The sequence below is a fragment of the Salvelinus alpinus genome, chromosome 1, assembly GCF_045679555.1.
Source record: "Salvelinus alpinus chromosome 1, SLU_Salpinus.1, whole genome shotgun sequence".
NCBI classification, from domain to species: domain Eukaryota; kingdom Metazoa; phylum Chordata; class Actinopteri; order Salmoniformes; family Salmonidae; genus Salvelinus; species Salvelinus alpinus.
Genome location: NC_092086.1, coordinates 38,532,678 through 38,557,910, shown reverse-complemented (window position 1 = coordinate 38,557,910; position 25,233 = coordinate 38,532,678). Strand labels below are relative to the sequence as shown.

Sequence of the window (25,233 nt, the reverse complement as noted above, 5' to 3'; positions counted from 1 at the left end):
TGGGTGCAATATGCGAATATGCGAGTAGCTTATTACACTGTCTTGGAGGCTGGAAGACACATAAAGCAATGAATCATAAGTTGACAACGGTTTCAGTGTAAATCAAAAAGGTAGTGATATCCATGATACTGTAGCAACAGATCCCAGATGAGACTGTAATATGTTCTACCATAACTTACTGCCCATTACTCATGTCATAATGAATCAATAAACTATGCAAGAACATAGACCATCAATTTCTGTTAAGTGCCTCTGTAGACGCGTCCCTAATTTATGTGCTGTCTGTCACCTCCGGTCGCATGGCAAATGGCCCAACAAAACAAAAAAGACAATGCCCAAGGACTAGTCAGCCTTTCCCCCTCTGTAGTGCCAAAATGTATCTCTCTGTTACAGTAACCAAAGGACTGATTATTTAAATGTATGTTAGTGATGCGATTGCTTCCATTTCTGCTATCTATCTAAAACGTGTCCCCTTAGGATAACTCTGATGCTATCTATATGGATGTATGATCTCTGTGGTAACTTGCATCTGGACAGGCTGAACTCTAACTGGTCTATGCAAAGGGTTTTATAGTCTTTAGCAATTCTGCCTTATCTCCACTGTCTCATCCCACACACAAGCCTTTAGATGCTGTGACATCCTGTGGAGATTGGGCCTGGGTGATCAGGTTACTGTAACTTGGTATCGTTTAATTGATCAATGGTGGTTGGTTTCGGTTTGAAAGAGTCACACCTTCAAATGTTATAAATGGAATTAAATGCATTTATTCTGCCTCTTATCCTATATCCTGCCCATGGACTAAGATTGTATGTATGCTTCTCTTGTAAGCTACCCAGGCCTTCGGCTTGAGTAGGCCTGTTATGTTCATGCTTGGCTTACTCTAGGATCTTCATGCCTAGATAATGTCTTGTAATGCTTGTTAATGCTTTGTAACTTAAGCGTATGCCTTGTACAATGTAATAATTCATTTTATAATGTTAAATAAATCTATTTGCCTTTGAAAGAAAATTCTTAGACCTTTCTTGATTGCCTATTACTGTAACTCAACTATAGTTTTGTGCATATTTCTAAATCCTCTTTATGGAGTCAGATAAATACATATAATAGGCTAAGTCTTATTATGGGTCGCATGTGAGGTGTGTATATAATATACACATATCAGATATTACCTCACTACACCTCTCTTACTGTAAGGGGTGCGTACTGGCTGCAGAGAAGTCAGGCGCAGGAGAGCAAAAACTGTTTACAACGGAGCAGTTTAATAATAAAACCCACCGGAATCAGAACAAACAATCAATGGGTACAAAACCCGTTGCACACCAGATAAACGTGCACTTACAATAAACAATTCCGGACAAGGACATGGGGGGGAACAGAGGGTTAAATACACAACATGTAATGATGGAATTGAAACCAGGTGTGTGGGAAGACAAGACAAAACAAATGGAAAATGAAAAGTGGATCGATGATGGCTAGAAGACCGGCGACGCCGAACGCCGCCCGAACAAGGAGAGGAACCAACTTCGCGGAAGTCGTGACAGTACCCTCCCTTGACGCGCGGCTCCAGCAGCGTGCCGACACCGGCCTCAAGGACAACCCGGAGGGCGAGGCGCAGGGCGATCTGGACGAAGATGGTGGAACTCCTGCAGCATTGAAGGGTCCAACACGTCCTCGACCGGAACCCAGCACCTCTCCTCCGGACCCTACCCCTCCCACTCCACGAGATACTGAAGGCCCCTCGCCCGACGCCTCGAATCCAGTATGGAGTGAACGGAGTACGCCAGGGCCCCCTGAACTGATCCACAACGACCAGGATCGCGGTGTTTACGATAGCCAACAGCTCCCGGTCCCCCACGTCATAGTTTCGCGCCGCCGGGCTGAGCCTCTTCGAGAAGAAGACACAGGGGCGGAGCTTCGGTACCCGAGCGCTGAGAGAGCACAGTTCCTATCCCAGCCTTGGACGGATCCACCTCCACTATGAACGCAAAAGAGGGATCCAGATGGGCCAGCACGGGAGCCGAGGTAAACAGAGCCCTCAGGTGACCAAAAGCCCTGTCCGCCTCAGCCGACCACTGCAAACTCACCGGGCCCCCCTTCAGCAGTGACGTAATGGGAGCCGCTACCTGACCAAAACCCCGGATAAACCTCCGGTAGTAATTGAAAAACCCAATAAACCGCTGCACCTCCTTTACCGTGGTGGGAGTCGGCCAATTACGCATGGCTACAATGCAGTCACTCTCCATCTCCACCCCCGAGGTGGAAATGCGGTAGCCTAGGACGGAGACGGACTGCTGGAAGAACAGGCACTTCTCAGCCTTGACGTACAGGTCATGTTCCAACAATCGTCCAAGCAGCCTGCGCACCAGGGACACATGCACCACTACATCAATATACACCACTACACCCTGCCCGTGCAGGTCCCTGAAAATCTCGTCTACAAAGGCTTGGAAGACTGATGGAGCATTCATCAACGCGTATGGCATGACGAGGTACTCATGATGTCCTGAGGTGGTACTGAATGCCGTCTTCCACTCGTCTCCCTCCCGGATACGCACCAGGTTGTAAGCGCTCCTGAGATCTAGTTTGGGGAAGAAGCGCGCCCCGTGCATTGACTCAATCGCTGTGGCGATGAGAGGTAGCGGGTAACTGTACCTCACGGTTATCTGATTTAGACCCCGATAGTCAATACACGGGCGCAGACCTCCATCCTTCTTTTTCACAAAAAAGAAACTCGAGGAGGCGGGTGATGTGGAGGACCGAATGTACCCCTGACGCAGGGATTCAGAGACATATGTCTCCATAGCTACCGTCTCCGCTTGTGACAGAGGATACACGTGACAACTGGGAAGTGCGGCATCTACCAGGAGATTTATCGCACAATCCCCCTGTCGACGGGGTGGTAATTGAGTCGCCTTCTTCTTAGAGAAGGCGAGAGCCAAATCGGCATATTCAGGGGGAATGCGCACGGTGGAGACCTGGTCTGGACTTTCCACCGTGGTAGCACCAACGGAAACCCCTAAACACCTCCCTGTGCACTCTCGCGACCACCCCGTGAGAGCCCTCCGTTGCCAAGAAACAGTGGGGTTATGACAAGCTAACCAGGGTAGGCCTAGCACCACGGGAAATGAAGGAGAGTCAATGAGGAAGAGACTAATTCTCTCCTTGTGACCCCCCTGCGTCACCATACCCAGAGGAGCGGTGGCCTCCCTAATGAATCCTGATCCTAATGGTCGACTATCTAAGGCGTGAACGGGGAAGGGCACAACCACGGGAACAATGGGGATCCCTAAACTATGGGCGAACGATCTATCTATAAAATTCCCAGCCGCACCTGAATCGACGAGCGCCTTATGCTGGGAATGCGGGGAAAACTCAGGAAAAGTGACATACAAAAACATATGTGCAACAGAGGGCTCTGGGTGAGAATGGTGCCGGCTCACCTGGGGTGACGCCAGAGCGCCCTGCCTGCTGCCTCGATACCCAGAGGATCCAACCCGGCACCGACCGGCAGTGTGACCCCTGCGGCCACAGATGGTGCACGAGCTGGAACCCCCTCCGGTCTCCCTACGCACCGCCCCTCCCAGCTCCATGGGTATCGGAGAGGGGGTGGAACCAACAGACCCCGATCTGAACGTCCGCGGGTATCCAGCAGGTTATCCAGCCGGATGGACAGGTCCACCAACTGGTCGAATGTGAGGGTGGTGTCTCTGCAGGCCAACTCCCGACGGACGTCCTTGCGCAGACTGCAGCGATAATGGTCGATCAGGGCCCTGTCGTTCCATCCCGCGCCGGCAGCTAGGGTCCTAAACTCCAGGGCGAACTCCTGGGCGCTCCTCGTCCCCTGCCTCAGATGGAAGAGGGTTAACTCCTCAAACTGGTCCAACGCCGCATCTCCCTCTCTCCACACGGCGTTGACCCACTCTAGGGCTTTCCCAGTGAGGCACAAGACGAGGGCGGACACCCTCTCACGGCCCGAAGGAGCTGGGGGGATGGTTGCCAGGTATAAGTCTAGCTTACCATAAGGTAGGCATGAGAAATGCATCACAATCGCAGTCGCGGTGTGAAAGTATTATCAGGATTATCAACAGCAAGAGAGCCCTACCTACACTACAGTGTCAACAACGAACTATACCATCTTCCAAAAAGACACTCAAATATTGATGTAAAACTGGACTGACTGCTATTATTACTGAACAGAGAGAAAGTTTACTTTTGAAGGGCACATTGAAACTTTAGCAGGACATTTTGAAAATAGGATATTAAAGAGTGGTTATTCACCATGCTAAAACTGAAGTCCATGGCAATGTCATTAGGGACAGAGTGATATGCTGCTGCTTTAGGGATCACTCAAATACTGAGAAAGCAAGTCAACGTCAGAGCAGTATTAAAAGCTTTCCACTCAATGCACAGCGTTTTTCGTTAAACGCAAAGGATTTGCAAAAAAGTATTAGGGCCCCTTGCAAGATCATTCAAATTAGGCGTCTTCTGCTTTGAATTTTGAAACAATGTTGACAGAGAAAGAAGTGGAAGGTGGAGAGAGAAAGGGGGAAGTAGGAGAGAGGGAGAGAGAAAGAGGGAAGTAGGAGAGAGGGAGAGAGAAAGAGGGAAGGAGGAGAAAGGGAGAAAGAAACAGGGAAGTAGGAGAGAGGGAGAGAGAAAGAGGGAAGGAGAAGAGAGGGAGAGAGAAACAGGGAAGTAGGAGAGAGGGAGAGAGAAACAGGGAAGGAGGAGAGAGGGAGAGAGAAAGAGGGAAGGAGGAGAAAGGGAGAGAGAAACAGGGAAGTAGGAGAGAGGAAGAGAGAATTCAGCCACACACGGTCAGAATTTTTCTATAAAAAAAAAACGTAAGGGGTCTCATCTGATCTCTCTGATCTTCTAAATCATAAAGCTCAAATAAAGTGGTATTTTGGCAAAGGGATTTAATAAGTAAATTAAGGGCATGATTTTAATGACTTGTTTAGAATACTACGTAAGTGTACATTGATAGAAATACATCCTCCATCACTACCTACTGTAATGGACCTTGGGCAAAAAGGGGTCGTACAACGTGTACTAGGTACCATGAAATTATTCACTTTTCTGCTCTCACTGTTGGCTGCTGGCCATTCTTTCATCATATATTCCCAACAGTCTTGGGTTTGAATAAGAAATCAATGCTACAGTCCATCCACCTAAACCTTCTATGGCAGTCAGTCATTTTATGCAAATGTGCTCTCTAAATCTGAAACTTTGTCAAGCCAGCACATCCCCAATCCCATCCTGCCCCTCTAATCTCCTGTGTTTTGCATTTATGCGGCAGGTGCTTTTTGTTGGGTTACTGCTGGTGAATGTAAGAGCACCCTGTCGTTCGTGGCTGCGTGGGGAGAATCCAACTTCATTCACATGCAGGGCCAGGTAACACCAGTGTTGTTCATGTCTCCTGAGGTTTCTCCTACAGCCAGTCTGTTAATGCAGCTTCGTCGTGGGGAAGACAGGCCGATCCTGGCCCTGCTACGTGGAATACTAATGCCCTCTGTCATGCAGAGACCCCTTATACACACCTACTTTCTCTTGTCTTTTCTTTGTGTAGCATTAAAAAGTCTAAAAATCTATTTTCACAGTGTTGCAAAGTTATCAAAGATCTGGCTTGGAACTCTGATCTCAATTTCACAGCCTCCCCCTCTCTCTTTCTTCCTTGCAGGGGAGGGTTCTAGATAGGTCCAGGTTGGATCTTCCTCAGGCGTTAGGATTGAGGAGTAGGATGGAGGGTAATAGATGGATGACAGATGATGAGGAGTGGAGATGAAGAGCTCGATATGAGGTGACGGCTGAGTGGCAGTCATGTGGGGGTCTCAGGCGAGTCGCCAGGGATGGCCGTCTGCCCACAATTACTGACCTGTCCAGGTGAGCTGTGATGAGTTGGCCAGAACCGTAACCTCCAATTGGAGTGGCTTAAAGTCCCGGTCCCTCTTCAGTCATCGAATTTCACAGAAGTCCCCTCAGATTATCTCACACTTTGATTCCTTCTGGCAGAGAATAGGGCCCCTCTTTGAATCAGCAGCCAGGCAGAAAATGTGAAGAGAGCAGCGCAGGCTGCATAATTGACTTTGGACTGAGGCGACATTCAAGTCTGCAGAGGTGTATCTGATTGGAGGCTGCCCTCCTGCCCCGTTCTGTTTACGTCTGCCGTCTCCCCTTCCAGACAAAAATAAATGACAAACATTAACAATGAAGTGGCTCCCTGTTTGATGATGTTATATTTGAATGACATTCTCTTTTATCTATGGCTATGTTGGGTAGATAAAGTCTCCAGACAAGATAGCTGAATGCAGAGATGATGGAGAAGCTTCTTTCCTCTATTAGACTTCATTTAGAAATAATCCCTTGAGGGCCTAAACCATATCCACAAATAACCACTATGAAAAAGAAAGGCAAACACAGCACATCTGCCAAAGAAATAACATGCTTCTCAGAGAAAGCTAAAACTACTTGTATGGTGAGGGTCAATACCAAAGCCAAATTGGCCCACTAGGGGGCTTTGTCACGCTAAAAAAACTCAATGTACAGACAGAAACAACCAGACTAGCAAATTAATGATACAATTAAAACGGAAGCTTCATACTATCTGTGTTTTAAATATACGTGCAATGAATGCGAATGTTGACTGCAGATCCAGTACATCTTCACGGCCACTTTCTGTCTGACGAATTCTAGTCACAACAAAAGCTGTGAGAGAGAGATTTAGCCTACTCTCTGCCCCACTGCTTGTGATTTAGGTGCTCCCAGATAGACTGGGCCATTGTCACTAGAATGGGCCCTAATGCACTGGGCCTGGAAGCATTGACTCTTCAACAGACTGCTTCACACTCCAGAAAATACGATAATCACCTGTCCGTTGAGCCCACTAAGCCCAGAAAAACACTCATGTTACGTTCAACTGAGAGTTAAAGCACTTGTCTTATCTACAAAAGGAAGGAGTCTTCTTGATATGTATGCCACACCATACAGAAATGCCTTTTTTGTTGCTGTTTCACGAAATGCTCAAGGACAACCTGATAGAAACGTATTGGGAGTACAATTAACAGACACAGAAGTCCCCCAGATTTTCATCTAGAACCTGCTTATTAATCATTCAAGGCCCAGCTAATATTCTAATGGAAATCCATCTGATAGCAGGTTGTGTTGGAACAGGTCTGCAGTATTCCAACAATTGTGTGCCTCTGACATGACATATTGCACACGGCTAAGTATCCTCTGTTTCCTGTGAGATGTAGGCTACAGTAAGCCTCAGAACTCCAAAGCTCCAATTTCAGTTCTCTCTCCAGGTAAAACTTGTCATGTCTCACTTGGGTAACACACACAGACACACTATACTGGAGCTGTGTCATAGGGGGATAAGACCGACGGCCTGAAATAGCCTCCTTGAAAACATGAGACAAAATGTATACATACTTCTTATTCAGTAAAGACTTGCATTACAGAGATAGGGTGGCATGTAGCCAAGCAGTTAAGAGTGTTGGGCCAGTAACCAAAAGGTTGCTGGTTTGAATCCCAGAGCTGACTAGGTGAAAAATGTGCTCTTGCGCAAGGTGCTTTACCCTAATTGCTCCTGTAAGTCTGTCTTGATAGAAGTGTCTGCTCAAATGTAAATACTAGCTTTCTGGAACCCGAATGACAGACTATTGTGGCTCACCACTGCATCATGTCTGCTATTCATGAATTTAGGAGTGTTTTGTAATTATGTGCCATTGATGATTGACCCCTCTCATGGGTGAATTCCCTGAGCCTATATGTGCCATTACCTTGTGTTGAGTAGATTTTCATGGTTACCGCTCCCTCAAGTGGTAAATGGAAATAATGACTCTACATCACTCTCTCTCACGATGCCACTGCAGGATTGGAGCAGACATTAAGCTGCAATGACTTGCAAGTCATATTGGTATTGTGTGAGATTGTGTGAGATTCGCCGCAAGACAATTTTACTACTTCACTGAAGCACAGGTTAGGAAATCTCATATCGACTCGTATTTTGGGAACGAGAGTAAAGATGTCATTGTGTAATCTTAGTCTCATAGAATTATACCTCTCCAGACAGACTCAGAAATACAATACGTGAAATGAGCTCAAAATTATAACACAGAGATATTGACTAAACTCTTACTCCCAGAGTATATATGATACCTCAGTTTTCTAGTTTCGTTTAAACAAATCATATGGGGAGACACTACTCTGAGTCATGCCACATAATGCATCATGGGGTGGCAGGTAGCCTAGTGGTTAGAGCGTTGGGCCAGTAACCGAAAGATTGCTAGATCGAATCCTGAGCTGACAAGGTAAAAATCTGTTGTTCTGCCCCTGAACAAGGCAGTTAACCCACTGTTCCTAGACTGTCATTCCTAGACTGTCACTGACTTGCCTAGTTACACCAAAAAATGATAACAATCATCTGAAAGGAAAGTAAGATAACAGACTTTGGGCAGTTCCAACATCATGAATTATCACTGGCCCTTCAAATGGCAACACAACAACAAGTCTGAGATAACCACCTAATGCTGGATCTAGTCCTCTAGGTGGAGAATGATCAATACCCAATTGAAATGCAAATGTTACCCAAGGGACATGCAGACAAAGTGGCCAGCACTGGACAGAGGATCACGACTGGCCTCAGCTGTTCTCTGTAGGGGTTTTAGTAAACCAATGCAAATTCAACCTCAGTCAATTCTGTGAACATATTCACACCAAAGAGCTGGGACAGAAAACTCCAGCATTACACTACTGTTTACAATAGTTATCAGACAGGCAAGTCTAACAGAAAACAGGAATTTTATTTGAACCTAGTCAGTTAAGAACAAATTCTTATTTACAATGACAGCCTACCGGGATACAGTGGCTGAGCTGACGAGGTAAGACTTATGGGACTGCCTTGTTCAGGGGCAGAACGACATATTTTTACCTTGTCAGCTCAGGATTCGATCCAGCAACCTTTCAATTACTGACCAAACGCTCTAACCACTAAGCTACCTGCTGCTCCAAGAGAGCATATACATTCCTCACTCACTCATGACTGCACGGCCAGGCACGACTCCAACACCATCATTAAATTTGCTTATGACACAACAGTGGTAGGCCTGATCACCGACAACAACGAGATAGCCTATAGAGGTCAGACACCTGGCCGTGTGGTGCCAGGATTACAACCTCTCCCTCTACGTGATCAAGACAAAGGAGATGGTTGTGGACTACAGGAAAAAGAGGACCGATCACGGCACCATTCTCATCGACGGTGCTGCAGTGGAGCAGGTTGACAGCTTCAAGTTCCTTGGTGTCCACATCACCAACAAACTAAGACGGTCCAAACACACCATGGCAGTCGTGAAGCGGGCACAACAAAACCTATTCCCCCTCAGGAGACTGAAAACATTTGGTATGGGTCCTCAGGTCCTCTAAAGGTTCTACAGCTGCACCATTGAGAGCATCCTGACTGGTTGCATCACTGCCTGGTATGGCAACTGCTCGGCCTCCGACCGCAAGGCACTACAGAGGGTAGTGCGAATGGCCCAGTACATCACTGGGGCCAAGCTCCCTGTCATCCAGGACCTTTATACCAGGCGGTATCAGAGGAAGGCCCTAAAAATTGTCAAAGACTCCAGCCACCCTAGTCATAGACTGTTCTCTCTGCTACCACACGGCAAGCGGTACCGGAGCACCAAGTCTAGGTCCAAGAGGCTTCTAAACAGCTTATACCCGCAAGCCATAAGACTCCTGAACATCTAGTCAAATGGCTACCCAGACTATTCACATTGCCCCCCCCCTCCCCTCTCCAAACCACTGCCACTCTCTGTTGTCATCTATGCATAGTCACTTTAATTAACTCTACCTACATGTACATACTACCTCAACTAACTGGTGCCCCCGCACATTGACTATGTACCACCACCCCCCTGTATATATTGTTATTTTTTACTGCTGCTCTTTAATTACTTGTTACTTTTATCTCTTATCCATATTTTTTTTTAACTGCACTGTTGGTTAGGGGCTTGTAAGTAAGCATTTCACTGTAAGGTCTACACCTGTTGTATTAGGCGCATGTGACTAATAAAATTTGATTTGATTTAGTTGATGCATTTAGTGTAGGCAAACGATCTCATCTAGAGTGGATTACAGTCAACACTTCATGTCATTTGAGAGACTGGCCAGTAAACGGTCTTTGAAATGGAAGGTGGTGAGGCTGTGGCCCTTGCTCTCTCAGACAGCTTCCAGAAGGTCATTGCTGGCCCATCTATAGAATAATAAAACAATGACAGCTCGATACAGCCACCATGTGGAGGGACAGTACTGCATCACACTATAGGCTACTGTGCTCTCTGGTATAGACAAAGAGCTGTGATACAGGCACTCAGTTATCCATCATTCTTTGTACATATGGTAGGGATCAGAGGCAACAGGTGGGAGGAGCTATAGGAGGACAGGCTCATTGTAATGGCTGGAATGAAATTTTTGGAATGGAGTCAAACGTGTTTTCATGTGGTTTCCAAACATGATATTTCCATATATTTGATGTGTTTGAAACCATTCCATTCCAGCCATTACAATGACCCCGTCCTCCTATAGCTCCTTCCACCAGCCTCCTCTGATAGGGATCCATTTAGAGTGAACTGTCAGCTGCAAACTCCACCTGTCAGTAAAGTTGCAGTAGCCCCATTAATTGGTATATAAGGTGTCCTAACTTTATTCTGATTACTGCAATAAATATTACATCAAAACAGAGTTGTCACACAGAGAGAGCATGCTGCTGGCACAGTGCTTTAGGGGGTCTTGTCTCACTGAAAGATCAGGAGTGTTTTTGACAGATATCACTGTTGAATTATTCATGTTTCAGGGCTAGAACAATAGCACATTTTGTATTTCATATAAATGATTTACAAAAAGGAAAAAAACTGTTAATCTGGTCCGTGAAGCTTTATATGATATTCATACCATCACACAGCACTCCTAGACCATCATCTATGATGAAATGCAACCTCAACCTTTGCCAATAACTGTTAAGCAACGAGTGACCATGGTGCTGTATGACTATCAGTTCAATGTAATACGACTCATCCATGTGTGACAACTTCACTAAATTCATTTGTTCGGATGCAACTTTTAAGGGTGTAGTTTAATAAGACATAAAGGATGTATGAGTTGTTCACAATATGTTGCTAGAAAACAACAGGCCAATACCATGGAGCATGATTGACATCGCTTTACTTTTTAAATGCAAAATCAAAGACTATGTTAATTACATGTTTTATATACACAGCAATGGTAATGACAGGAAAAACAGGAATTCTTTATTCACAAGCGATGAAGGCAGCCAGTCCAGCCAAATGAAAATCTCTTATTTTACAGAGCATCCCTCATGCAAGTTTCTCATAAAAATAAATGTAAATAAAGCAAACTCAGTAAAATAACAGTCATTTGATTTCCACTAATCTCTGGTGTAACCCAAAGCTATGGTCAGGGTCTTAGTTTGTTTTGAGTCTCTTACTTCCCACGTCCTGTGTTGGTTCCTCTGGCTCTCGTTTGGCACCTTTGCCCGTCTCGCCTTCATTGGGTGTCCTCTGCTCTTCGTTGCTTTCAGCAATGACTCCTTTCATCTGTTTAAGCTCCCTCCTCCCTCTCCTCTCCTCCATCTCTCCGATCTCCTCGGCAAACAGGGCTTTGAGGGGCGGGATGAGTCTGGGGAGGATTCTGAAGTCTCCAAACCGAATCTGAGGAGAGACAGGGAAGAGAGATCACTCAGAGGAGGTCTTTCAACATACCCAGCCTCCTCTGAGGCAGCTGGAGTTGTATCTCTGATGGGAGTCTAACATATTCTAAACGTTACCTTAAAATGGTACCTCTAGATTTAAACTAAAGTTGTCCCAGAGTATTCTACCTGGACTAGGGGCATTGTCTGTAGTGAATCATGGTCCTAATTCATTCTGAGGCTACACATATCCAGTGGAAAAGTACATTTCAGATGTGCAGAACCCACATAAACATTTCAATGTTGCTATGCATAACAAGTGGACTAAAGTACACCATTCACCACTCACTTACCCTCATGTGGTCAAAAGATATTCCCACTCTGTCGTTGAAGTCCTCACTGAAGAGGGGGATCTTGGCATAGCGCTGGCTGAAGTGGTTCAGCATGATGAACTCAGCATTCATCTTCATGCCAATGCCGATGGCCTGGGAGGTGGTACTGTCATTTTGGGAGGCAAGCAGAGAAGCATGATGCTACTCTGCTGCTATTCTAACAGTAATTACCAGACTTAACCCCATGGTAAGCTATACAGAGTTTGTTCAGTTCAACTCAATGACTTTCAAGTTGTTTTCAATGCGAGATGGAGCTCTTTAACCAAAGTCACTGAAATTCCAGCGGGAAGGCAGAAGTGCCTTCATTACCTCCAATACAGTTCCAAAAATCAATGGCAATCTCAGAGAAGAATGTAGCCAGTTACAATGCCCTCTAAAAATGACTGACTTCTCAAAAGCTCCTTGAGTTTCTTTGTCAGCTGAAAAATGGCACTAGTCTACTTCTGTTTACCTCCTTCAATGCATGTCATATTTTCACACTTAGGGCTGGACTCAATCAGTATCACAGAAGTATCACGGAAGATATGCATTGTGGCTCGATTGAAATTCAAAGGCAATGTCTTCTCGTTTGTGGAGACTGCATTCACGGTAAACACTGCATATGTCGACTCAATCGGAAATGTTTTTAGGCGGATCTTCCGCGATATTGATTGAATCCGGCCAAAGAAAGATAGTTTTCTAATAGAATAACGAAGGACACCTCTGAAGAGAAGCACCATATTAGATCCATCTACTAACCTATGTCTCTTCTCCACAGCCTCGTCCTCCAATCCATCTTCCAATGTGGCTTCATGAATAAGTAAAGTTGCATTCTTCCCTTTGAAAACACAATGACAAACATGAATCACACGACTGCTGCATGGCACAGCACTTCCAGCCTCTCTTCCTCTCCCAGAGGAAATCAATCACACAGCTCTGTGTAATAAACCATCAGCCAGCCCTGCTTGTCTGGCACACCCAGGCCTCTATAATGAACAGGCATGGGATATAGCCAGGCTCTCTCTGGGAGTCTTCAGCTGGATCACATCCAGTCGAACAATTTAAAAAGAGACAATGAAGTGGGATCCCACAGGAACTATGTGGGAGACCTTGTGATTCATAGCAAACTTTGGAACCGATCGATAGCATTAAGCAATATCTGGTAAATGATGCCAGACAGCATAGAGCATGGATGATAGGTTCAGATCAGACTGGCTACTGTAGATGTCTAGTCCATTAACGGTGATCTATATGTATATCATACCACCAGCAACTGTGTAGAAGTTACAGGATACACTCTGGGTCCAAAATTTGAGTATGGCTCTGTGGAATTCACGTAACGGCAAATCAAATGGCATTGGTGAGTATTTACCATTTGATCCGGACGTCACAAGTGTGGTTCATAGAGAGTGTGTAAATCTTTTCACATCACACAAATTCTGGGATCTGTACAAACATCACAATTGGGGTCGAGAACTGTTGGTACTGACCCATATGTGCGAGGGCATCGCAGGGCATTGTGTCCCCAGAGAAGACCAGCTGCCAGCCAGACTGATGAGTGATGCTGCAGGCAAAGGCATTCTTACAGTGACGCACCGGACAAGTCTGGAACTATGAGAGAAACAGAATATATGTATTTAAGCTTTGACGATAGCCTCAATAAAGTTGTTGAATCTAACAAGAGTGTTATGAGTCTTATTGAACCACGAAGCAGCCTGTTCAAGTCTCCACATACCTTTGCTAAATCAGATTTCTTCAGCAGTGCTTGGATGAATGCCTTGGTTTTGAACGTGGACACCTCAGCCCCCTCACACATGACTTTGCTAGGGACAATGCTGAAACATAGTCAAGAATACATCAATATTAGGGACGATGGACATCATATCATCAGGTTTGAAAGCATCAATTCAACAGAGTAAGACGTGTCTTTCCTGACATACTTGACATGGCTGAGGATCTCCTCACAGTGGTCATGGTACTGGTTGAGCCAGGTCATCATCTGGACAGGTGCTATCAGATAGATGGGGCTGAAGGCTTTCCCAAGAGTTGCCTGAACAGTAAAGAGATAAGGACATACATTCATTAAAGTGTTCCATTTTGCATGAATTAAACAGGACTCATCTTAAAATGTGAAAAAGGGAAACTCTTTACTGACCAAGGCTCTCTCCCTTTGAAACAGCAAACTCAACAATCCCTGCAAAATAAAGTAATATTCTTTAAAAATGATTTGAAATGACTTTATGCCAGAATATATGCTATAACTCTGTAATAAACAAATATTTATAGGAAAAATAATCCTTACTGTGTGATGGTCCGCGTGCATGTGAGAGATGAAGACGGTTGAGATCTTTGCCAGTGTCTCGTCCACACGGTCCCCATAGTGTCGGCACAGCTGGCCAAAGGTGCCCTCTCCACAGTCCAGCAGCACTGACTGAGTGGCACTGAAGGAGATGGGACATAGCATAAACACAGAGAGAGACAGACATTTATACTGGCTACCTCACAGACATATCTTTAAGGATTTTTTATTGTAATATGAGTCTGAGGGCCATTACCTGATGTTGACCAAGTTGCCACTAACGTTCCTGATCTTCATAGGAAGAGCCGATCCAGTTCCTAAAAAGACCACCTCTGGGTATTTTTCTGCCCGCCCTGCAAGAAACACATTGTCATACGATACAACACAAAATGTTGCTATGCCACTGAATAATCAGACGTAAAAGTATGATATTCTATCAGATAAAAGGACTACAGGAAACTAAACTCTGTTACTTTCTTAAATGGCCAGAGTGAAATGTTTGCAACTCCATTCAAGAGGAGTAAAGAGGGATTGATGAAGCTTTGGACTGAGCAATGTAACATCTCCCCTTGGGCTTCTAGCCTGACCTGTATCAGAGCAGGGCTCACCAGACAGCACTGCAGCATCAGTCGCACGGAACCGCTTGCACTCCTCCACTTCTTGGAGGAAGTTAGGGGCCTCCGCAGCCTCTTTCACAAACTCTTCAGTGTCACAAGTGGGGATGGCATCTCTGATGAATAAGAAACAGTAGAGAGCACACACCACACATCACATAGTGCTGAGAGGGGCAGCGACGCTCTCATTTGACTTTGTTGGCATCTATAAGATCATAGAAGAAATAGTAAGCCACACTTGAAAGTAGTGTTTCATCTGAAATGGTTTTCTTTGACAAAGCAGTCCTTCATAAGTGGAGACTAATGTCTGGTAAATTGTGGCCTGAAGGACATACTCACCTTTGCCATTCAATCTTGGGTCTGAGCTGGAACTTCAGAAGACACTCGGCTCTGACATTGGGGACATGCAGGGCAGCCTGGGTCTCCTTGAAGATCAACAACAGAGGTTTTTACAAAAACAAGAGTAGAAAGAGATTAGCACAATACAACGCAAGCTACAAAAGGCTTCCAAATGAACACGCTTATCTCTGTGTAACAGCAGGTTACAATGGTGAATAATTAAAGTTCTAGCACTTCACAACTTACCCCTGTTTTATAGTGCTGGAGCTCTGGAAATATCTCTGGATGAATCAGATTGAGCTGAGTTTGAATCTTGTGGCTCCTGACGTTGTGAACAGTGCAAACTTGCTCATTCAGGATCAGGTGCTCCGTGGTAGATGGAAACCTAAAATACAAAAACTTTAAACATGTAGAAAGACCAACAGACTACAGAGAGACAAGTGAATTTCAGAATATGGAAACAGTCTGAAATTGAGTATTACATATGGCTGATTTTGTACCTTTCCATCCATTGCTTGTATTCATCTGTTTTCAGCACAGACTCAGGGCTCATGTGGACTACTAAGGCAGCAGGGTCCTCTGTTCCTCCACGTTGGTATCTGCAGATGAGACAAATAACTCAGAACTTAACTACAATCTCCTAAAGAAGGCCTAAGGAGTAATGACGCAGGATGCATAAGCAGCCTTTGACACATTTGGCCAACTTCGCTCAGGCCATTACCTGCTCAGCTGCTGATGGATGCAGATTGGTTGAACAAACTCCTCAGAGGGACACTCCACAACAATGAAGGCTGGTCCTGGATCAGTGGGAGTGCACACCTCCTCAGGATGGATCTGTAGGACAACCATCAGGATATCATCAGACAACAGGACGAAATGGATCTAACATTTACAATAGCTAATCCAAAATTACAGAGCCCTAACAATCAACCAAATATAATTGAAGTACCTCTCTTCCTTCGTAGGTAACACTTTTCCCATCCTTCAGAGCTGCAATGAGAGGACCAATAGCTGCAGTGCCTCTGTGGAGAAAGTACATCAAAAAAGTCATTATCGGCTCAAGTTTGTTGAGCACGAAAAACTGAATTTGTATTGAAAAAACAACTTACACTGGTAATCCAAGGTTTTTTGCTTGAGCAACCAAGAAGTTCCCCTTCTTAGGATGAAGCTGCAAGTCAAAGAGAAAATTTGACATAAATTGCATCAAAATGCAATAATTCAGTATGTCACTGAGACAATGAGATTGTGTTTCTTACCTTACAAACGAATGCCACAACTAAAGACGGATCCCTTGTTGCTCTTGCTTTTCCACCTGAGACGAAAATGCAATGTGAGAATTGGTGCCCTTTGGTGCTCAACATCCTTGAACTAGGGCACTGATGCCTCTGATAGCACCGCATGCTCCTTTAGTCTCGTATCCTTCCCAATCTCTTCCCGTTGACTTGACTATTAGAAGTCTGGAGAAGTTTAGTATTGAATTTTGCGTTTGAATGGGAGCACTGCCTGGGTTAACACTTGCATTTGATTGGCTCGGAGTATAAATTATATTTTACTTCAGGAGAGGCATTTCCTTGTGTTTCTTTTTTGTTTTTCCTTGTTTTGTTCGTCAATATCTCTTTTCCTACTGTGTCGTACAAAGTTTTAGCAGCCTGTTTTGTATCTTATGCTACCTAGCTTTTTGCAAGTCAGAAACATTTTCTGAAACACAACCTGTTTGGAGCTCCATCCTTGCAAAATACTTGATTGGATTGATAAACGTCCCTAGTTTCCATCTAGACTCCACCGTACTTCACCTCTTTTTATCATCTTCCTGAGAACGTCCCAATGCTTTCTAACAGTCAGAGCATGCGCAGCCTGGGCTTCCGAGCCCACAAGCTCCTAGTCTTACCTGGGCTGGTTGCTCTCTCCTTCCTGCTGTCTGTGCTAGTGTCCTCAGAGTCTTCCGGCCTCCACAGCTCCCTCCTCTGGGGACTACTGGAGGGGCTGCTCCTCCCTGAGTTAGGGGAGCACTTTGGCCCATCCTCTCTGATCTGGGCTGGTATAATTGGGGTTAAGAGAGTGTCAACTACCAACTCTTCAGGATGAGAACACAAATATTCACTATTTTACCCGTCATAAACGTAATATGCTTTAAGATAAAGAGTATGAGTAACAGTAAATTACACAATGCTAAAAAAAATGACAACGGTGATTTCTAGTACTCACCAAATATTGGTATTTGACTAACTGTCATCGTGTCATCTGTGTATTGTTTCTCAGTGTATGGTCGAACAGCTAGCTTGATTTCTTCCAGTGGTCCAGAAAATACTCTGATGGCATTCACATATTTCTCCTAGATCAAGAGGATGCAATGACATATTAGACTCAGGATACCAGAAAAACAGTTGACTCATTACAGACAATCTTTTATACTGCTACAATGTCCACTCACCAGTTGTGGTGGTCCAGAGAGAACAACCTCAGGTACACCAGTGTCTTTCAGTGTTAATATCATCCCTAAACCAGAGAGTACACAGTTTATCACACCTAAGGACATACGCGGAGACATAGGCTCAGCATGCAATAAGCTTTGACCTATGTCTATCTACACTCATGTGAAAAAGTACATCCCCTGGAAAGTGGTCTTTTTTTGTACATATTTGGACAGATGGCTATGTAATCTTCACTTCAACACTACTGACAGATAAAGGTAACCTAATTTAACAAATGACACCGAAAGATTATACTTTGCAATCATTTATTCATAAAATATTTTTTTTTAAATAGACAGAAATGCAATTCCATAGTGCAGGAAACATAAGTACACTCCTAGCTTCAATAGCTGGTGTTGCCCCCTTGGCTGAAATAACTTAATGCAGCCGTTTCTTGCAACTGTCTATGTCTCTTACATCCACTGGGAGGAATTGTCCTGTTACAAGATCCATGTTCGGTTTAGTTTCAGCTTTTTGACAGATGGCCTCACATTCTCCTCAATAATTTTCTGGTACAATATTGAATTCATGGTTGACTCAATAATGGCAAACTGGCCAGGCCCTGAGGTAGCAAAGCACCCCCAAACTATAATGCCACCACCTCCATGCTTTACAGTTGGTATGAGGTTCTTCTGTTCAAAGGCAGTGTTTTGTTTTAGCCAAACATGGCATTTGGCATTGCAGCATTTGGCATTGCAGTTAAATTGAGTTACCTTTATCAATGAATGTGGTTGGAATTTAGCTCAAATATATGTGCACAAATATGTAAAAACAACAAAAAGACCACTTTCCATGGGGTGTACTTACTTTTTCACATGACAGTACACAGAGACATAGGCTGATCATGCAATAAGCTTTGATCTGTCTATTATCTATGCACAGGTGTTTCCAGGTTCACAGATAACTGACTTGATGTCAAGTGGCTAGAATAACAAGCAACTTACCTGATAGACCACCAACATTCTCCCAGCTCATTCTAGTGAGGAAAATATTGTCCAAGCGAGCAGCTTTTAACCTGACAAGAGGAACATTGAGATTTATTGAGCCGAGACTGAATTATAGATTTGACAGGAGGCAATTCAACTTACTTGTGCTCTTGCATCAGCCTCTGTGTTCCCTCACCACAGTTGAATAGGTACCTTCCACAGAGGAAAAAGGGTAAACAAATATGCTGCAGCCAAGTGCCTTTCTGATACCCACAATACAAATATATTTGGCAATGTTACAACAAATTGTCAGACACTCATGTTCTCTGGTTAAGTTACCTATTGAACTCAGAGAAGACATAAAGTGATGCGCCATTATCTCGGCTCCCTGCCCCGACGACCTGCGCGTAGACAGTGGCTGGTCCATGCACATCCACTCCACGTTTCCTCTGTTCTCTAGACTTCACATGTCGCAATGTTTCTTTGGGTGCTCTGGGTTTCTTTGATCCCCGATGTTGGTTGTCTGTTGTGTTCGTAGACATTGTCCGCAGAAACGGGAAAATAGTCCGGGGGAAACGATGTTCACTGCATGCGAAGCTTTGTAGGCGACCCGTAGATGTGTGTCTCACAAATAGCCATGCAATAGATTTACAGTGTAGAGACACTTTAGTCATACTAAACATTCGGTTTAATGGAAGTCAGTTCTGCTCGTCGTACAAGACAGCAAATGTATCGATAATCCTTGCATAATCTTTCTGAAAATATAATTTTACCTATCAGCCCACATATCATTGAAATATAAACATTCAGTCAGGACTTCAGCGGCTGACACATGTGATTTGACGCTCAACTGTGTTTCTTCCGGCGTAGATTGATGACGTATTCATCACACTCTCGATCATTGGTGTGTTTATTTTGTATTTATTTAACCTTTAACTAGACAAGCCAGTTAAGAACAAATCCGTATTTACAATGACGGCCTACCAAAAGGCCTCCTGCGGGGACGGAGGCTGGGATTAAACATTTAAAAAATAAATATAGGACAAAACACACATCACAACATAAAGAGAGACCTAAAACAACAACATAGCAAGGCAGCAACGCTTGACAACACAGCATGGTAGCAGCACAAAACATGGTACAACCATTTTTGGGCACAGACAACAGCACAAAGGGCAAGAAGGTAGAGACAACAATAAATCACGCAAAGCAGCCACAACTGTCAGTACGAGTGTCCATGATTGAGTCTTTGAATTAAGAGGTTTAGATAAAACTGTCCAGGGGCCTGTTGCACAAAAGTAGAATTAAGACATCCGGGATAAATGACTCAGCTGAGCTCAATGAAGCCAAAACATGTGCGTCCAGGCTTAATTGGTTGCACAAAGACCAAGCCAGGATGAGCAGACACGGATTCATTAAGCCAGGTGAAACCAATCCTGGATAGGTGCGCGCTCACGGCTCACTCAAATAGACCCCGCCACAGATCACAGATTAACTGATTTACCATGGCAACTAGAGCAGCGTACTTTTCCCCGTCGGAAGCACAAATCCTCATGGAGGCATACGAGGAGGTAAAAGATATAATTAAGAAGAAAGGCAACACCGCCACAGTGATAAAGCAAAGAGAAAAAGCGTGGCAAAGTATTGCAGACCGCCTGAATGCGTAAGTAGTGCACAATTACACACTCACCGCTCCGCTGAAACATCACAATTACAATTCAAATATTTAATTCACATCTCCAAAAATGCAGTTGTACTGTAATTATGAAACGGTTAAATTTTTAATTGAAATGCACTGCAGATATGAGTGAAATTGTGTAAAGTAACTCCATCACACTGTATAAAGCTATGATAAATTTTTTGATATTTTTACTGAAAACAAGACAAAAATACCAAGTAATTTTTTGCAGTGTGACTCCATTAAATGTGTGTGTGTGTGTGTGTGTGTGTGTGTGTGTGTGTGTGTGTGTGTGTGTGTGTGTGTGTGTGTGTGTGTGTGTGTGTGTGTGTGTGTGTGTGTGTGTGTGTGTGTGTGTGTGTGTGTGTGTGTGTGTGTGTGTGTGTGTGTGTAGATTAAACATGAACGGGCCAAAACGGACATGGCAGCAGGTCAAAATCAAATACAAGAACATTCTGCAGAATGGTATGGTCCCTGACTAATATTTAACAAAGCACAAGCATATATTGTACCCAGAAGGTGCCTGCTCACACATTGTCTGTACTGTTTTAGCAGTGAAAAAGAATACCCACAGACAAGGCACGGGTGGTGGGTCACCAAAGGCTGACCTTACCCCAGCAGAGGACATGGCCTTGGAGCTAAATAAAGGCAGGCCCGTCTTAGAGGGGATCCCTGGGGGGAAAGAGACGAGCATAGGTTCCTCCCAAGATGCCACCCGCTTCATTCAAGGTATGTCCTTCCATCTCTACATGGGATACAACCACATTCATATTGAATCAATTTGGACTGTCTGACTTTGGTTTACCTATTGCCTTGCAGTGTCTGGCAGCACTGTGTTCCTGTTAGAGCCACCAGCACAAGCACCAGACGATGCTGATCCAGTGAGTACTCCATCAAAGGCATACTGTAGGCCTGGCATGTCTTGTCTACTAGCTTCAATATGAATCCGATTAAATGTGATAGGGTGAAGGCCCCAGTGCAGCAGCAACAGCACATGATGGAGACGATGATGAGGAGGAGACCATCTCTCTGGATTCCAGAAGGCATGAGGTATCATGTTAAGACTGTGAAAGTACTATTTACTCTACAATGGTGAGGAGTCCTCATCAAAATCAAAAAATCTAATTTCTTTTACAGGACCCAGATGCTATACAGTGGGAAAACCAGCCTGGCAACATAGTGCGTATTAATAAAAGGACACCACATCCTGCCAAATTCCAGCTGCGCTAATTGTATTGTGTTCACAGAGCTCACAAGCTATCAGAAAGTTGTATGGCAACCACCTCCGGCGCCAAATAGAACTGGCAGACATAGACATTCAGTACAAGAAGAAAAAGATGGAAAAAGATGGAAAATCTTGCACTGGAGTCCGAAATAAAAAAGAGGACAATTAGGAAACTGGACCTTGAAATAAAAAAACTTGAGAGGGAGGTGAGATATGCCTTCAATGTACACTGTATGCTAACTGTAACACAAATGTATTAATCATTATTTTTCTTTCCTCCCCCAGCTCCAAGAAGATGACACAGCTCAAAATAAAAATTAGGTATATTCTCGTAAAGTCAAGTGAGCCATGACATATGAGCTCTTATTGTGAGCACACAGGACGGTGGCATCTTTCTAAGTTTTTTTTTATTTTCCCAGCAATCAGTACAACCAAGTCATCGTTATAAGGCATCGCCCTCTTTTGCCCACCCCCCCAGCACCAGGTGTGGCCACTAGCCTATATGAAGGCCCAAAATTGTGTGTTCCTTTCTGCTCTGACAATGGCATGCCCATTCGTGCGAGATGTGGTGGATGAAGAAGCACTTGTGCTGAGGAGAGCCTTCAGGCGAGAAAGGGTCTTCAGGGACCGGTTGGACCCACTGGCCTTCCCTGATGACCATCTATATGAAAGATACAGGTTTTCTGCAGATGGCATCAGGTATCTATGCAGACTACTGGGTCCCAGGATTAAGCACCGCACTGCACGGAGCCATGCACTGAGTGTGGAGCAAATGGTTTGTGTGGCCTTGCGCTTTTTTGCTAGTGGAGCCTTCCTGTACTCAGTGGGGGATGCAGAACAGCTGAACAAGGCCACAATTTGCCGCACAATAAGGAGTGTGTGTCTGGCTATCAAAGCATTAGCAGATGTCTTCATCTCCTTCCCTGGCCACAGAAGACTCTGTGACATCAAAGAGGAGTTCTATAGGATTGCAGGTAAGAGGATCTACAAATTTTGTAAATAGGAAATCCTTTCACAGCATTAATGTTCAGGTGAACATAACTTTTTGATATTGTCCATTGACGAACACTCTGCATTGCCAGTGATGTGCATTGATTGGTGTAATATTCCTCATCTTATGATTTCAGATGGTCTGCAATGCTGACTGTGTGATCAGCAATGTTGTGGCAAAATGGCCTGGCTCAGTCCATGACTCCAGAATCTTTCGGGCCTCTGAAATCTATCAGTGCCTATCACAAGGTAAGCCACACAACCCCTATTTATAACCATCATGGCTGTGTCAAGAATATCACTGTGTTTATGAGGTAGTAATGATGAGATTTTGTGTTGACAGGTGAATTCTCTGGTGTGTTGCTGGGAGACAGGGGGTATGGCTGCCAGCCTTTTCTCCTGACACCTTTCACAGACCCCCAGGAAGCACAGCAGGCCTACAACCATGCCCATGCCAGGACCAGGGCCAGAGTTGAAATGACCTTTGGCCTCCTGAAGGCACGCTTTCACTGCCTTCACAAATTAAGGGTCAGCCCTGTTAGGGCATGTGATATTACTGTGGCTTGTGCTGTCCTCCACAATGTGGCCTGCCTGAGGAAGGAGAGGGCCCCCAGAGTGCCACCAGCCATGGACTGGGACAATCCGGCAATCTTCCCTGATGACGACAGTGGTCGGCTGCTGAGGGACCAATATGTGTTGAATTATTTTAGTTAGTATGTGTGCTTTCAATTTTGGTTAAATATGTCCTGCGGTGGCAGAGGAATTTGGGTTTTTTTGGGTTCGTTTTTTGACGAATTTGGCCTCTTATGATGTTTGTGCGGTATACTGTGTGTAATACAAGGCTGCAGGGAGGCTACTGCATCCATTCATTTGTCTGTTCAGTTGATGTGTATGGATTTGTCCTGCATTTATTTTAGTGTGCAGACATGCAGGGTGTGTTATATACAGACCTTTGAATGTGTATGTATCATTTTGTATAATATGCTTGGATTCTGTGCTTTCCATCTTGTAGAGTCACTGTGACTTCAGTTTCGAAAGGAGCTGATGGTTTACCTGCTTTGTTTTGTCCTTATTCAATAAAGGAACATAATGTTACACATTGTGTTTTTATATTCATATGGAATGTGTATTTGTTTATATGACAGAGTACTAGGGCCACACTGAAGAAAAAGGATAAAGTCATAAATTTATGAGGCTGGTTCTTTCTGCAGAAAAGCTACATATTGTTTTTACAGTTTTGATACTTATGACAATGTGATACTTAATATTCTGGCACATCAGCATGTCTTTGTTTATGAAACCATACTGAAGTACAATTTCACGAAATGCCCCACATCTGTCATTTTAACAACTGTCCTCCTTTAAAACAACTGGTTACAATATTATGACTTGTGTTTTTTTCCCCTCTGTGGCCCTAATATTCTATCATTTTATATATAGCCTTATAGTCTATGGGAAACTGTAAATTATCTAATGATAGCAACATCATCTAAAAATCATTTTTTATCCAAAATCATTGAAATTAATGATCACAAACGTTTAAATAATAACAGTGGGTCTAGCTATATGTGATAACAATGTATAGTGAGCAGTGAAATAACTATTGGTTTCCATTTGTGGTGACTGCTGACTGACATTAGGGATGAGATTAAATAGATCCTGGAATTTAGCCTGGTCTGGAGCAGGCTAGCTCCACAGAATAAATCTCCATGGTAATTTATACCATAACATATCCTCCTGCCCCCTATCCATCTTTAGTGCAACCGGATTACGGATCAATTGAGCCAGGATCACCAAGATATCCTGGCTTAATCCCTTATCCTAGTTTTGTGCAACAGGCCCCAGTTTGAGTGTTTGTTGCAGCTCGTTCCAGTCGCTAAGTTAGCTGCAGCGAACTGAAAAGACGAGCAACCCATGGATGAGTGTGTTTTGGGGACCTTTAACAGAATGTGACTGGCAGAACGGGTGTTGTGTGTATGTGGAGGATGAGGGCTGCAGTAGATATCTCAGATAGTGGGGAGTGAGGCCAAAGACAGTTTTTTATAAATACGCATCAACCAGTGGGTCTTGCGAACCGAGATAAAGACAGTTTCAGGTTGGATATTCGACGGATATTCGCCTGTAGTTTTCCTTACGTCCACCAACAGCAGTTAGAGACCGTCAACATAGTGACAAATCACATTTTTCAAATTTCAATAGCTCTTTAACCATTACTCCAAACACGTTCAAAACTGGTTGTAGCTAACCCGATGGCATAGACGCACATTGCACACCCTTTAGTTTGTCCATTTTTATCTCACATGGTTTTACACACATTTTTCCAAATGTAGAATTTCAACAGCTCCTTGGTCATGTGACCTAGCGACTTCAAACAAGGTTCAGAATGTCTACTCAGTGGCCCTACACATTGCACACCCTTTAGTTTGTAATTTTTTTTTATCTCACAAGATTTTACATGATTTTTTCAAAATGTAGAATTTCAATAGCTCCTTGGTCATGTGACCTAGTGACTTCAAACAAGGTTCAGAATGTCCACTGACTACCCTTCTATATTGCACACTGTTTAGTTTGTCCATTTTTATCTAACATGGTTTTACACACATTTTTCC

The 25,233-nt window shown here is 44.2% G+C and overlaps 2 protein-coding genes across 2 annotated transcripts; one reads left to right on the top strand and one right to left on the bottom strand.

Annotated features, from left to right (window-relative positions):
* Window positions 1–11,210: 11,210 nt before the first annotated feature.
* LOC139575425 (zinc phosphodiesterase ELAC protein 2-like) lies at window positions 11,211–19,596 on the bottom strand. The gene is made up of 23 exons (XM_071400380.1): window positions 19,071–19,596; window positions 18,894–18,944; window positions 18,750–18,820; window positions 17,766–17,830; window positions 17,540–17,666; window positions 17,223–17,369; window positions 16,591–16,646; window positions 16,444–16,502; window positions 16,284–16,356; window positions 16,056–16,168; window positions 15,835–15,933; window positions 15,581–15,719; window positions 15,335–15,420; window positions 14,990–15,111; window positions 14,638–14,734; window positions 14,385–14,523; window positions 14,238–14,276; window positions 14,023–14,132; window positions 13,818–13,917; window positions 13,573–13,693; window positions 12,842–12,920; window positions 12,065–12,209; window positions 11,211–11,733 (listed from the first exon to the last, which is right to left on the bottom strand). The coding sequence occupies exons 1-23, from the start codon at window positions 19,412–19,414 to the stop codon at window positions 11,488–11,490; spliced, it is 2,628 nt and encodes an 875-aa protein (XP_071256481.1). The 5' UTR covers window positions 19,415–19,596; the 3' UTR covers window positions 11,211–11,487.
* Window positions 19,597–20,044: 448 nt separating this feature from the next.
* LOC139575435 (myb/SANT-like DNA-binding domain-containing protein 4) lies at window positions 20,045–23,742 on the top strand. Its single transcript, XM_071400392.1, has 11 exons — window positions 20,045–20,394; window positions 20,804–20,874; window positions 20,962–21,138; window positions 21,229–21,290; window positions 21,373–21,459; window positions 21,547–21,588; window positions 21,657–21,840; window positions 21,920–21,955; window positions 22,054–22,608; window positions 22,762–22,873; window positions 22,968–23,742. The coding sequence occupies exons 1-7, from the start codon at window positions 20,237–20,239 to the stop codon at window positions 21,801–21,803; spliced, it is 744 nt and encodes a 247-aa protein (XP_071256493.1). The 5' UTR covers window positions 20,045–20,236; the 3' UTR covers window positions 21,804–21,840; window positions 21,920–21,955; window positions 22,054–22,608; window positions 22,762–22,873; window positions 22,968–23,742.
* Window positions 23,743–25,233: the final 1,491 nt, after the last annotated feature.